Source organism: Bidens hawaiensis, unplaced genomic scaffold (assembly GCF_021521415.1).
Source record: "Bidens hawaiensis isolate Kalapana, Puna unplaced genomic scaffold, B.hawaiensis_p1.1 tig00059970_1, whole genome shotgun sequence".
Classification (NCBI taxonomy): Eukaryota; Viridiplantae; Streptophyta; class Magnoliopsida; order Asterales; family Asteraceae; genus Bidens; species Bidens hawaiensis.
In genome coordinates this window covers 55,389-69,859 of record NW_027506452.1, presented here as the reverse complement: position 1 = coordinate 69,859, position 14,471 = coordinate 55,389, and the positions used below count along the sequence as shown (strand labels likewise).

The window sequence follows — 14,471 nt, the reverse complement described above, 5'->3', positions numbered from 1 at the left end:
TTGGTCCCAAGTAGCTAGTTATCATAGGACTGACTTGGCAGTTGTTATATAGGCCATGTTGGTCACAAAAATTTCACAAAATAATCAAATGAATTAGTCGTCCGAGACTGACACAATCTGTTTTACCGGAAAATTAATGAATATAAAACCAAAACCCTTTGGTTTTGTGTCATGTTTTCGAAAATCTCACCCATTGTTTGCAAAGTAAGTAATATTTGTTGGAGTGGTTATGATTGTTAGAATTGTAGGGTTAAGTGAAGGCACACACAATCTCTAAAATTAATGACAAGGTGTTATCTGGTTGGTTATTCTAAATAAAAACATGTGCATTAAAAATTTAATCGTGGAACTTTGATGATGCTTTTAACTTGCTAGCAGGGAAGTGTAGTCTGGCCATAAGCGGACGTGGCGAACGAGTCTTCTGGTCAAATCCCCTAACACATACAAAACCTCTCCAGAAGCAATACTGAATGCCTTCTGTCGTAAGCCCTGCATACATACATATATTAAACTCAACGTAATATAATATATGCCACGTCATCTAACTTATTATTGTTACCTCTGAATATGGTTGGTATTGAAGTTCCAAAGTAGACCGTTCTTCTAGGTAAATTCCACAGCCAACATCTCGGGACATCAATCGGACAAAGGCTGGACTCATGGTCCGCAAACACCTCATTAACTTGGAAGTATGTACCATTGAGTGGGAAGCTTCCTCTCATAGCAGTTCGACAAGGTATCTGTTCATTATTAAATATGAATATATATTAGATTATTGTAAGATAAAACAAACAAACTATCAATGAATTTGCTTGTTACTCACCAAAAGTGTTCCTCTCACGGTTTGGGAATTTGCTTCTCGTATGTTGTTGCACCAGAAACATGTTCTTTTGCGGCATAGTTTACCCAATTCATGGGAGATACACTGGCCTTTTGGCGGCTGAATTGACTCTGCAGTTTCACCTGATTGCAAAAATAGCCAGCACATGTTAGCAGCAATTAGATCAAGTGTTAGTTGGCTTGAAAATAATATTCTTCTACTTGCCAGGTGTCCAAATAGCAAGGAGGTATGAACAAGGATCATCGGGTTCTCGTTTGTCCAGCTGAAATTTAAACAACATTACATGTTTTATAAAAAATAATTAATGAAAATGTTATTCATGTGCTTGCTTACCCCTTCCAAGAGAGGATGTGAATCCGGAAGCTCATAACTGTAACATTATAAATGGTTATTGAATGCACTCAATTTTTAATAAGATAAAAAAAAAAAAGAATTAGTACTTACACTTGGTGCTCAGTTCTTAACTGGCTGACATTTTTAAGTTTAGGCATCGGGATTGAGGCAGCTTCCGATGTTAATGCAACCAAGGCTTTTGACATGTCACCCTCTGCAACTTCCATGTTATTTTCATCCATATAATTCTGCAAGTTTTCTGTAAATGCTTCCATATTAAGTTTGATCATCGGAATCTCTTCACAAAAATCCTCTATATCAAAATCTTCTTGTATCTTTGCTGGCTCTGGTGTTGTTGGTACCTAATGCCAATCAAACCCAAAATTACTTGATTTCAAAAAATGAAGATCGAGTTTGTATTCTTTACCTCAATTATGGGCTCCGGTGTTGCTGGTTCTTCAATAAATGGGTCTTGATTTCGATAGTGACTAGTTGGAGGTAGAGTTAGGGAGTCTCGATTATTGACTAGATTAGAGCTTTCACTTTCACCATGAGAATTATGTTCGGTGACGGGAGTCACGATTCTTTTCTCCTCCGGTGCTGGAAGTGCAAGCCTAGAACTGCAGTAGAAATCTTTATTAGTCACAAGAATACAACGAATATCATTTATAAAAATAAAAAAATAATAAAAAAAAAGGATAATGGATTAAAGAAAAGAAACCTTGCAAATGCACTTGCAAAATGTCTGCACTCTCCTCTCATTGGACATGAATTGCAGTTTGGTTTGTTTTTGGTACAGAAAACCTGCAGAAATTATGAGCATATTATGTTGGCATCAATTAGGGAGGAGGCACTTTATGCTCCTTGTATGTATAATTTTACCTTCCCGAAAGTAATCATCTGGTAATGCAGTTCATACCTGTCAGTCATACAATAAGAACAACATACAAAAACTTATCAAGTGGTCTATCTATCTGTTTTAGTATCAAACAGCAGGTGCATAAAACCATTTGTTCAAAAAACTAGATTATTATAAAATAATTTCGGTAATCATATTTGGCAAACTAAATATAAACAAAAAGGATTCTATTTTTTTAGAAAAAGTGTTTCTCAACTCTATGCAGCCTTATATGCCACCTCTAAACAATGTTATATTTGGTGTGGTAATTCATGATATTTGTTTGCTTACAGAGTTCTCTGGTCAAGCTTGCAGAGTCGTGGCCACAGATATTGTTGGATCGTCTCCAAAACTGGATACCTGGAAAGAAACAGTAATGTTAGCATTCAGTCATAATTCCAAAGGCATGCATAAGCAGTGCGTGTGTGTAAATACATACATACACACCCACGGAGGGATTTGATTCTCACATTTCTAGAAGATGCAACTGAAGAGACTCGGGAAGTGGTTGCAGGGGTACCCATCCTAGTCTTACAGCTATACGTCCCACATTTGTGTCAACCTAGTTGAACACATACCACATATTTATAACTTGAAACTAACACTCGCTTTTTTTTCTTGGTAATCATAAATCTTACTGGAAAGGCAAGATGGTGAAGTGTGAGTAGCCGTACACATTCCACACTCTTTAAACCCAAACCTCTAAAGCTTAGCAGATACTCCCTAAACATCGAAAACAGTGTTAGTGAAAATAGAATATGACTTTTCTTACTTGACAGGGTAATTAACACAACTATAGATTTGAAGTTGTTTGTCTTACTTGGCTTTGTCAGGGGGAACGTCCCGTAACCATTCAAGATCAATGCTTCCATGGTCTTTTACTAGTCGATTCAGAAACCCCTGTATAGTTTTTTTCCTTTAGTAAGGACCTCAAAACATACCCACCATCAAGGTTGCAAAAGTCGTTAGGCGGATCCTAGGCGGCCAACTGGGGAGTTGGGTGTACTCGGAGTACTCGGGGAGTACTCGGAAATAGTGAATATAAAGAAAATTAATTCTTAGATATTAAATATATGTCAAATATTATAAGTATGCTAATATTTATAACAAAATAAGTGAATATCGATATAATAAGAGAATATATATTTTTAAATACTAAATTATTCTAAAATTTGCTAATCATTAACTAAAAAAAGTGATATATTTTTTGTAATATTATAGAACTATGAATTATGTTTTCTTTTTTAAGTCAAAATCGGCCCAAGTTAACCTACTAGATGTGATTCTGGCTAGGGTTGACCAAATTTGATCGATTCTCAGTAACTAGGCGGAGTTGAAGAAGCTCTCCTCGGCGCCATACCTTGTAGCGAGTACTCGGGCAGCCTTGGAGACCTACTTTTACAACATTGCCCACCATTTGCCATGGTATGCCCACGTTTCAATATTATAGAGATAGTAAAATGGGACGGGTTTGACAATTTATGTTCTAACTTTTTACGAGTAACTAGCGTTTCAAATATGATTGCAAAAACATATATTGTTTCAGTAACAATGTAATATTTTGAAGAAAAGGCATACATTCTTAGCCATTAGAGATAAGGCATAGCCTAAATCAACCCATTTATAATTAAACTGCCCCCTTTAGTTTTTTATTTTATTTATTTTTATTTATTTATTTATAAAGGACAGACATATGGGTACCCATATGTCTATCATCATCATCATCGTACTCAGTATATCCCACCAATAGCAAAGCTACAGACCCTACTATAGCTTTGCTATTGGTGGGATATACTGAGTACGATGATGATGATGATAGACATATGGGTACCTTAATTCTCTCTGCAAGCATATTGTTCATGCCCCTATCCTTGATGACATCAGAAATCTCGTTAACATTTGCACGCCTTACCGCTTCATAGTCCACTGAATCCAAAGTGTCGGGTGATCTTTCTCTTTTAATTTTCAACTGTGCATTTTTTCTCAAACTATCCCAATCAGCTTTTTTCTTTTTGCCTTTTCCAGTTTTACTTTTACCTTTATTCATTTTAGTACTACCACTTGCTGATACTTTAAGATTGCCATTATCATTAGAATTTGACTCTATGATTTCTGAAACCTCCGTCTGTTGATCGATAACACTCGTTAAATTCTCTGATACTACTTGACATTCAAAGACCTTTGTCTCTTGATTGGTAGCAATCTTCAATTCTTCAGATATTTCACTTTGTTCACTTGGACTCTTATCTTCACGTTTGTTTTGCGTAACTGTTTTTTCTGCTGTCATGTTAATAAGTTCAGCACCAATACCATCATTACAATTTGTTACAGAAATCGAAGATTGTGAGGTGTTTGGACTTGTATTAACTGAAGAAACAAAATCCTCAACTTCTTTTACTTCATATAAAGCAGAACCTTGATGCTTTAATTTGTCTTCATCCAATTGGAATGGTTCTTTGACAGATATGCCTGATTTCTCTTCTTCATTGCTGGTTTTCAGTCGCAGAGGATATCTTGCAGCTAGATTAATGAATGCCGAACTGCAAAGGTTAACAAACATATTTTGTGTCATGAATTCATGTGGTAACTGAAACCCATATACTTCAAAATGGGTTGTTTTTAATTATAAACTATTCAGAAATATATATATAAATATATATGTATATATATATATACATAGGGTTAGGTTATAATAGGAAGTATACTTTTTGTAGGAAGGATAAGAAGTAATCTTGTACATTGATTTTGAATATGGAGGGTTGAGATTAGTTTAGGGGAAAATCAAGTGTGAAAGAAGGGGGAGGGCATAAAACGAATAACACATTTGTTGACTTTCTCTCTCTACATGCAAGGTACATGCCAAATTCCCCCATCATTTTAAAACGTTCATAACTTTTTTTTACGACGTTTTTATTGAAAAACAAATTCACCATAATAACGAGTGTCTTTTTATCTTTTATATGAGTACCATATTGTAATATAAAAATTAACAAAAAAATAGTGGGTTTTTTACAAATTGTGTTTTATGAATTGTGTTTAACAAAATTGTGTTATACAATAGTATTTTTTATTGTGTTTTTTTTTTCATTGTGTTTTTTCCATTATGTTATTTACATTGTGTCATACAATTGTGTTTTTATCATTGTGTTTTTTTTTTCATAATGTATTTTTCCATTGTGTTTTTTTCATTGTGTTTTTCATTGGGTTTTTTGGGACTTTTCCGGCGAGGTGGTGGTGGTGGGTGACGGTTGTGGTGGCGGTGGAGTGGTGGTGGTTGTAAGAGATGAGTGAAGATGTAATTGGGTTTTATGTAAGTGGGTTTTTGAAATTAATTAAGTAGGTTTTGAGATTAAAGTAAGTGGGTTTTGATATTAAAGTATTAGACTAAAATACCCTCCTTCCTAGCCTTCTTAGGAAAATCAAACTTCTTATTTGAACCTAACCCTATATACATATATATGTGTGTGTGTGTGTGTGATTTTTTAAAACAATGGAAAAGGGAACAAGTCAAATGGGTTCAAAGTATTGTTGAAATAGAACTGTTTTTGTAAGCATTTAATTCATCAGCTACTTTTTTTTCCAAAAATAAGTAAAATGGACAAAAGTGTTTTCAAGAAAACTCGACTGACCCAAACCCTACTAATATCTACCAGTTATCCAACTTGTCCAACATCCCTGTTTTGCCACATTCAAGTTCCTACTTAATTACTACTGTATCTATCCTACCTGGACAGATGATCTGATACATTCTGTGTAAGGAAAACCCCAATAACAGAGTCTACAACAGATCCCTTCCATCGCGAGAAACGTCGGTCGCCTGTAAAAAATGAAACTCGTGATAACCTTTAAGTTATTTAAGGCAACATTTCACATAGAAGGAACATACTTTTAGCCAATTTCTATTTTAAGGAACATACTTTCAAATTTAACTTATGATTTTGAAGCTTATTATGAAATAAAACATCAGCATTAACCGGCTCTCTTATATTATTATAAACATACAAAATAGGCCCTAAAATAACAGTTCTTTTTAATGTAAAACCACCTAACCTTGAATTAGGTGCATCCTTGCAATAAACGAAGAAGCTCTTCCACTAAATACATTTCGTTCTTCTTCCCAAAATTTTGTGTTATCTTCATCGGTCCCATCAATGCCTTCACTATATCTTCCAACAAAAGCCTCCAAACTCTACTTGTCTCATCATCAAGATCAACTTTAGGACGTGTCTTCATTATTTTTTCATCTTCAAAAGGAACAAGACTTTTGCTGTGTTGATATAAAACTAGACTATTCTTCTCTTGGTATCTTGTTAAGTATGGTACAAGTGCATGTTGGTCCCGTTCCACTATTTCATCGTTGAGGCACAAAATGCTAAATTGTTTTATGAGCATCAATGTCATATCTGTTTTTCCATCTTACACTTGAAAGGAAACCTGCATTTGTGCACAGAAAAGAAAAAAATCAACTTTGGCCTACGTTTGATCTTTAAGGTAAAATATTCAACCAAAATTTCAACGGGTAAAATACATCGGAAACATTTTGTAAAACCATCTAAATCCTTCGGTTAATTCATATCATAATTATTATTGTATTGCCATAGTTTTGTAATTATATTATTTAACTTTTAATATTAACTATTTGTGAAAATAAAGCAAAAAAGAAAGGAAAGTATCTGTGGGCACGCGACCAGTTTTAACCCGTTAACCAACCCGCTCTATTATATTGTTTTGGTTTCTCTTAAAGAACGCTTGACTAGTCAACATGAAGAAGCTACCTAAATGGCTAGTGAGGGACCAATCGTTATGATATGAAGAAGATGGTACGATCAAGTAATTTTTCTTGGTTCGTTTCTTTGTTGATACACATAAACTAAAATCAGCAGCAGCAAGAGTTTCCATGCACTTCCAGGGACTTTTACCCTCAATCAATTCAGCAAACGAAGCCATGTCACGAACCCGTTTCCGACCCTTGCTTCTCTTCTTTCTAAATATCTCTACATCACCAAAATATCCTAAAATATTCTTGTAACCATACACAGTTAATACTTCACGAGACCATTTGAATGAAATTGCATTGGATGTGACAGAATTATAACACTTTTCGGTTCTTTTCTTTTTAAATATTGCAGGAAATATTGTAATATCTTCAGTTGTACAGAGGGTAGAATCGTAACTAGTTTCTTTTTCATGACCTTCTTTTGAAAACTTAAGATTACGCTTTGCTCGCAAATGCGTGTTGGCGGCATCCTTTTCTATCTCAGACTTGTTTGGTGTTATAGGACTTAATCAGAATGCCTTTTCATACATGTTTTCTTCTTCAAAGTATATCTTTCTCCTACACGAATTCCTAACTGGTCTAACTGTGGATTTTTCAGGTGTAAAGTTTTTACTCTTTCCTGTTGAAGAGCCTTTCGGTTTTAGGGTCGTTGACTTTTTGGGTTGACCTTCTTTTACCACTTTCGGTCTGTGCTTTCTTCTCTTTGGTTTTGGTGTTTTCAGTAGAAGCAATTCGTCACTAGATGTAGATTCCTCGTCAAAGTCGTCATTCACCTCCAACTGCCAGATGTCGTCTTGTGATTGCTCGATAACCGGCTTTGACTGCTCAAGACTTGCTGGAGTTTGACCAGTTCTTCCATCTATGTCCGAATTAAGTATATCAGACACCACTCGTTTACGCACTACCCTTCTGGTTTGCTTTGGTGTTATAGGAGGTAATGTAGATATTAACTGTGGTTCTGTGACCGCTGGCGGTGAATTCAGATCAAATAAGTACTTCACTCCATCAGTCTGTGAACGGCTGCCACCGCCTTCTTGTTGACTATCACCACCACATTGACCGCCCAAACCGCCACCAGAACCTTTTGTAGTGAATGCGGCGTCTGCAAGTGCAAGCAGATCAACACAAGGAATGCTAGTCCACATGCTATCCATCAAAAGGCTCCCATACGTCCCGATTGTGGCTTGATTTTCAGATCCATTTTCACCGTTCATTTTCCCGTCTTAAAAGTTTGATATTAACTCCCTTATCCATTTAATGTTCTTCCACATCAATTAACTTTTACAGTGTCAAACATCTTCATTCTCTTTTTCACTGCACACATGGAAAACTAAAAAAATTATTTATCCAAATTTTATCCTAAAAACTGATGGAACTTGTAACGAATGAATTCTCAAGCAGTTTTTCAAACAAAACGAATGAATTCACCGTTAAAACATAGTTTTACTTTGTAAACAGCAATGATATTTGTCAGCCTCGTTCACTGAACAGTGAACACGATCTGTTAAACGAACAGATTTTATTGTTCATGTTGTTGGATAAGCAAATGAGCGTGCACGTGCTCGTTTATGTTTGTTTGTTAACATTTTAAATGAACATAAACGAACCAAACATGCACGAACGTAAGTTAAATGGGTACCGAATTTTTACCTCCGGCAGCGGTACCAAGTTTTAAAAAAATCGAGATCCGGAAATTCGGGAGCTCATCCCTAAACTAGTTTATGTTTCCATTTACCCAAAGTAATTCGTCACTTTGTAATTGCAATAATAATAATAATAATAATACTGTGCAAATAGTTCCACTTTCAAATTTTATATATATTTCAACTTGGAACATATTCTTTAAAAATATAATATATATATATATATATATATATATATATATATATATATATATAATTATAGAAAAGAAATTGAGATTAAACGATGAAATGAATTGAGAAAAAACACAAATTGGAGAACAAGAAAACGCAAAGGAAGGAAATAGAATAGAGTGGAAACCCTGGTTGATAGGAGGTTGTCGGTGTAGTGGCAGTAGGTGATCGGCGGTGGCGTTGAATGTAGTTGGATGAGAGTCCATCGTGTCCATAGAGAGAGAAACAGTCAACACTTGTGCTCGCTCTTAATATGTATCTTATAATCAGTCTGCTTTAATTTAATTACTATTCCAATTATTATACACTCTAAATTAATTGTTAAAATTACTTTTTACTCAAACTTATGTTAGGTGTGTTGGGCCTAGCTTTTTTTTAACATCCTTAGAGCTTTTTTAACTTTTTTTTACATAATAAGCTTAGTTTGGTGTTTGTTTTAACTTTTTAAGCTTATGCTTATAAGCTTATATAAGCTAATCTATAGAAGCTAGTTGGAAGATGGCTTTTAAGCTTATTTAAGGAAGCTTATTTGTGTAAGGGTGTTAAGTTACCCATTTGTCTTCAAATGAAATGGTTTAATCCATTTAACTCCATTTCACTCCTATTAATTTTTAACAAATCAATTAGTAATTAATACATAATTAATGCATATTGTTCATTTTAACCCATAAAAAGCACATTTAAAGTGTCATTTCATCCTAACCTATGTTAGGCGTTAAAATATACCCCATGGCCTAAGAGGCAAATGATGGATAATTAATAAGAGACAACTTATTACTGTAACAATTTAACAACTTATTGACGCATAATTAATAAGAGGTAAATGGTGGATTTTTGGAGAAGAGGCAATTAGTTGATCGAATGGTTTCACCCGTCGTGAAGCGCGGGGTCGAAATACTAGTTGTAAATTATATATTGAAAGTTACCCAGAGTGTATTTTAAACCATAAAATCTTATTTCAATAGGTTTAATATTAACTCTTAGATAAAAACAGTTTTCGGGTCACGCCCGTTATTTACATTTCTGATGTTTTATTAGCAGTTTATAAGATTTAAACACTTCAGGCTTCAGAGCCTGGTCCTATAATTTATTTGCATGAAAAAAAATATATGGAAAGAATAATTGTATTGATAGTCGAGAGTCTAGTGACATTAATGAAATAGATGAAGACACAAGTACACAACGTATAATAGATGATTTATACATGAGTGCAGTTAGAGATATGATTGCAAGAGATCTAGCCAAACAAAGATGAATGTTTATTGAATATTAATGTATTTTTGTAGATATTTTGCGTCATTCTCGATATAAATTTATCCAAAAATGATGTATAACTCATAAAAATAAAGTAGATACATATAAAATATAAGTTATGTGATAATATGTAACAATGCCCTTTTTGGTCATTTTCCTAATATAAGCTAAATAAAAAAAGCTAACACAAACACTTGAAAAAAGCTTATCAACTTATAAAATATAAGCTCATCCAAATACATAAAAGTAGCTTATCAAATGGTTGAAAAAAAGCTATAAGCTTCTATCCAACAAAAGCGTAAGCTAAAAAATAAAAGCTAGGTCAAACACCCCCTTAATACTTTTTTATTCTTTAACGGCTAACAGATTTTTATTTAAAACAAGAAATAAATTCTAGGATGGAGCTAGAGACATAGTGCACACGAAAAGAATTTAAGGTTATAAAAAATTGCAATTGTGCTAATAATGCTTAGTAAATGGATATGATTTGTTGCGACATGAAATTTGTTAAATGATAAAAGTAAATAAGGTTATTTATTTGAAATGAAGTAACAAAATTGAAGGTAAAAAATAAATAAAATATATTGCATACAAAAAATAAGAAGTTTATAATCTCAAATTTATAAATTTGAGAAAATCTTTTTATATACAACATTTGTTGTTTTAACACAAATATTCTTATCGTCATCCAATAGCGACAATTTTAGAGCACATCTGCTAGTTATCCTGGATAATGCAGCATATAGTCTAAGGGAAAAAAAACTAGATATCAAAAGAACAAACCAACCCTAGAAAAAGATGGTTCTTGGCTATTTTATACTTGTTTAACTTTTATATTTCTACTTGTTTAATCTTTAATAAATATTTTTACTTTTAATTTCTTGGCTATTTTATAACCCAATTACCAAATTAATATTGACCCATGACCATTTGATAGATAGGATAAATGAGATGAGATATTAAAAGATTATGTGAGAAAATTGACTATTTTATAATTCAATTGCCAAAATGGTTTTGACCTATGACTCAATTGATTGCTAGGATAAATGAGAGGAGAGATTTGAAGATTACGAAGGAAAATTAGGCTAGCATTGAATGTAGACTTGAAACATAAGCCTCATGAGTTTACTTTATTAACATAGTAAGATTAGGATTCTGCTTAAGACGTCACCGGTGGGGTTGAAATCAGACAACCAGAGTACGAGCACCACCAAGAAGAAGAAGAAGAAGAAGATACATGATGGGAGATTATGAGAGACCGAAGATGGAAACACGGGGAAAGACAAACCATTGTAACACCGCTCAAATCAAAAGCCACAACATTTTCATCTCAAAATTTTATGAGGGTTATTCCAGCAACCTTATTTGGAAAGGTTATGAAAGTTTTGGCTCTTTAGTAGATGTTTTCGTATCAAGCACAAGATAAACGTTTGGTAATAGCTTCGCTTTTATAAGATTCATAAATGTAACGTCCGTAAATTTTGGTAAAAAGGGGTATGCCTAACAAAGCTTGTATATTCTCGGGATTTATCTGGCATTCCTCGGACACCTTCTCGTCATTACCGTAAGCTAAATTTATTAATTTCCGTTCCAAGTTGTTGCACCTTTCATAGTTGAGGGGCTAAAATGTTAATTATTATATCATAAAGAAAAACCCTAGCCCCCCACCATAATTCCGATCGGCAGCAGCTAGCGGTGGCTCCTCCTCGATTTCCGTGCAGGTTCCAGCCATTATCCGGCCTCCCGATTTTAATTCAAGGTCGCTTCTATCTTAGCATAACTCTTTTTCACCATTAAACCCTTTGTTGAACACGTTAAGGTTGAGTTTTGATTATAACAATTTCTGACAGATTCGTACTCGTTTATTGCTCGGTCTGTAACTCGATGAAAATATATTGTTTTTGATATATTCTTGGTTCTATGATGTTCTAATTTGAGTCTAGTTTCCAGAAATGTATAATACGTAATTTTTGGACGAGATTTGAATACTTTTTATGATTTTATAAGATCGAGTGTCAAAGCTGATGCGGGATGACGGATTCTGGTCTGTCTTCCCGACATCATAACCCTTTTTCGACAAGTATAAATTGGTTGGTTCCACTTCTGGAAGTTAATATTTTGAGTTAGAAACCAAACCCAATTGGAATCGTTTAATTTGGCTGGGTAATGAATTTTATAAAAATAAAACCATTTTGTTGCGCACTGAAATAGCTGCACATACCTTTCTGTGTTGGAGAAATTTTTATGATTTTTGTGTCCACTAGAAAAATATAATAAAAATATTTTTATAAACTTAATATATTTATGCAACTCTGGTAAAATTTAATAATTTAGTTCCATGGTTTTCCTATGTAATAAAATACATCTTTGCATGCTAAAATCTGCATGTTATATTCGTTATTGATTGATAAGTTCGTTTTAGGCTTAACCGGTGGCTGCCCTTTCTCGCATCTTTCGGGGCTGTTATAATTGAAGTTCATGCTCCGTCATCTTCTAGGTATGTCTAGTGTAATATACTTTAGTATCATGAGTTTTGGCATTCGTTAGATTGGTCAACTGTTGATGAAGTGAAAACTAGGTTTCGGTTGTCTAGTTTGTCAATTGTTGCGTCTAGCGCGTTGTTTGAGGAAAAAACAACCAATTCAGATGTTGTAGCCTTGGTATGATTTGTTGGCTATGAAAAACTATATTTTTATGTTATTGGGGCTGAATTGGTTGTCGGTTACTCAAACGGGGCGGTACGACGCAAATTCGCGTTTATTGGTAATTTGTGCATCGTGCTTGCAAATTACCGACTCATCCAACTTGTGTAGCGTCGTGTGGATTTGTTGGCTGTGATTTTACTAAATTTGGTCCACACGGGGCTGATTCGGTATCTAAGTGCATAAACAACCCGTTAACGCGCGTATTCGATAAAGTCAACAACTTTTGGGGGTAAATTGGGAACCCTTTGTCCCCGGGATTAACTAAGGGTGGTTTTGGTAAATACATGGCCTCGGAGGCTGATGTAATTGAATTTGGTAATGTCAAGGCTTTAGGTCAATCAAATCATGTTAGAACGTCTCGTAGGATAAACGAGTCGGTACGTTTAGTTAGTAATCTTTGTGTGCAATCCGACAGGCTTGTAAAATGTGGATTGGCTTTGAGGTTCTCAAACCCTTTGGTATTTGTGTGGCTCGTCTCAAGTGAGTTCATGATGCCCCTTTTAAATCTTTTTACGTTTTGGGCTAGCATACGCACCGTAATACAATTTTACACGATTTTACTCGTTACAACTATTTGGATGGTATTACATAGCGTTACTTGTATTTGTGCATTTACAAAACTATGAGTGGACTATATTCTATGCCTTAGGATATTTTAGACTCGTTATGGTCATATATTCCTTAAGGTTATATACCTGGTTATGGTCTAGACTCGATGATGTTAATAGGCTTGGTAGTAATTGAATACGAGTAGACCTATTTACTTAGTTCATGTATTGGACTAATTATTATATATTACCTTATGGCCCATAGGCTTACTTGTAATTTGGAATGTCGTGGGATGATATATATATATATGTATGTATGTATGTATGTATGTATGTATGTATGTATGTATGGAGGTATATATGTATGTATGAGTATGTGTTACCTTATAGCCTACGATTGTCTGATGATATTTAGTTCCTCGTGACTAAGAATGATGTGAGTAGGCTTATTGATGTGTGTGTGCATGGTGATCATGGCCAGGTCAAATATATTACTCGGGTTTTCAAATCCCGTGGTGGAGAGGCCCGTGTGGCGTGATCATCATATTGGCGGGTCAAATATATTATTCGGGTTTTAAAATCCCGTGGTGAAGAGGCCCGTTGTATGTTGAGCCGTGATCGGGTCAAATATATTAATCGGGTTGTACCCGTGGTGGAGAGGCCCGTATCACGTGCTTGGATGTGTAAGCTGTGACCGAGTCAAATATATTACTCGGGTTTGACCCGTGGTGGAGAGGCTTGTGTCACATGCTTAGGTCTTACCGCGTCCGGGTCAAATATATTACTCGAGTCTTGACTCGTGGTGGAGAGGCCCGTATATGTGTGTTCGACGATGAATGTATTATTTGGTGAATTATATTAATATTAGGCTTAGTATTGAATGCCTAGATTATCCATTATTTTTGGATCGTATGTGGTGATATTGTTGGTTGGATGTTCGAATTAGATGTTTGTATGTGTGTATGTGAATGTGTATGTGTTGGTAAACTGTGACCGGGTCAAATATATTACTCGGGGAAGACCCGGGGTGAGGAGGCTCGTGTTACATGATTTTAATGGTTTTGTTAAACCGCGACCGAGTCAAATATATTACTTGGGGATGACCCGGGGTGAGGATGCTCGTGTTGCATGAATTGTTTTATTTAAACTGTAACCGAGTCAAATATATTACTTGGGGATGACCCGGGGTGAGGAGGCTCGTGTTACATGATTTTAATGGTTTTGTTAAACCGCGACCGAGT

General features: G+C 34.8%; 2 protein-coding genes across 2 annotated transcripts; both read right to left on the bottom strand.

Moving 5' to 3' along the window:
• Window positions 1-304: 304 nt before the first annotated feature.
• On the bottom strand, window positions 305-6,985 carry LOC143617887 (DNA glycosylase/AP lyase ROS1-like). The gene is given in 18 exon segments (XM_077090291.1): window positions 305-489; window positions 560-740; window positions 824-963; window positions 1,046-1,103; window positions 1,175-1,211; window positions 1,286-1,536; window positions 1,602-1,794; window positions 1,896-1,978; window positions 2,057-2,093; window positions 2,364-2,432; window positions 2,543-2,634; window positions 2,711-2,795; window positions 2,893-2,972; window positions 3,904-4,612; window positions 5,799-5,889; window positions 6,123-6,236; window positions 6,239-6,506; window positions 6,848-6,985. Coding segments are annotated over 17 exon segments (2,607 nt in total). The 5' UTR covers window positions 6,474-6,506; window positions 6,848-6,985; the 3' UTR covers window positions 305-337.
• A 365-nt stretch (window positions 6,986-7,350) lies between these two features.
• On the bottom strand, window positions 7,351-8,875 carry LOC143617888 (uncharacterized). The gene is made up of 2 exons (XM_077090292.1): window positions 8,851-8,875; window positions 7,351-8,163 (listed from the first exon to the last, which is right to left on the bottom strand). Exon 2 carries the CDS (start codon window positions 8,061-8,063, stop codon window positions 7,359-7,361), a length of 705 nt encoding a protein of 234 aa, XP_076946407.1. The 5' UTR covers window positions 8,064-8,163; window positions 8,851-8,875; the 3' UTR covers window positions 7,351-7,358.
• Between the last annotated feature and the right edge of the window lie 5,596 nt (window positions 8,876-14,471).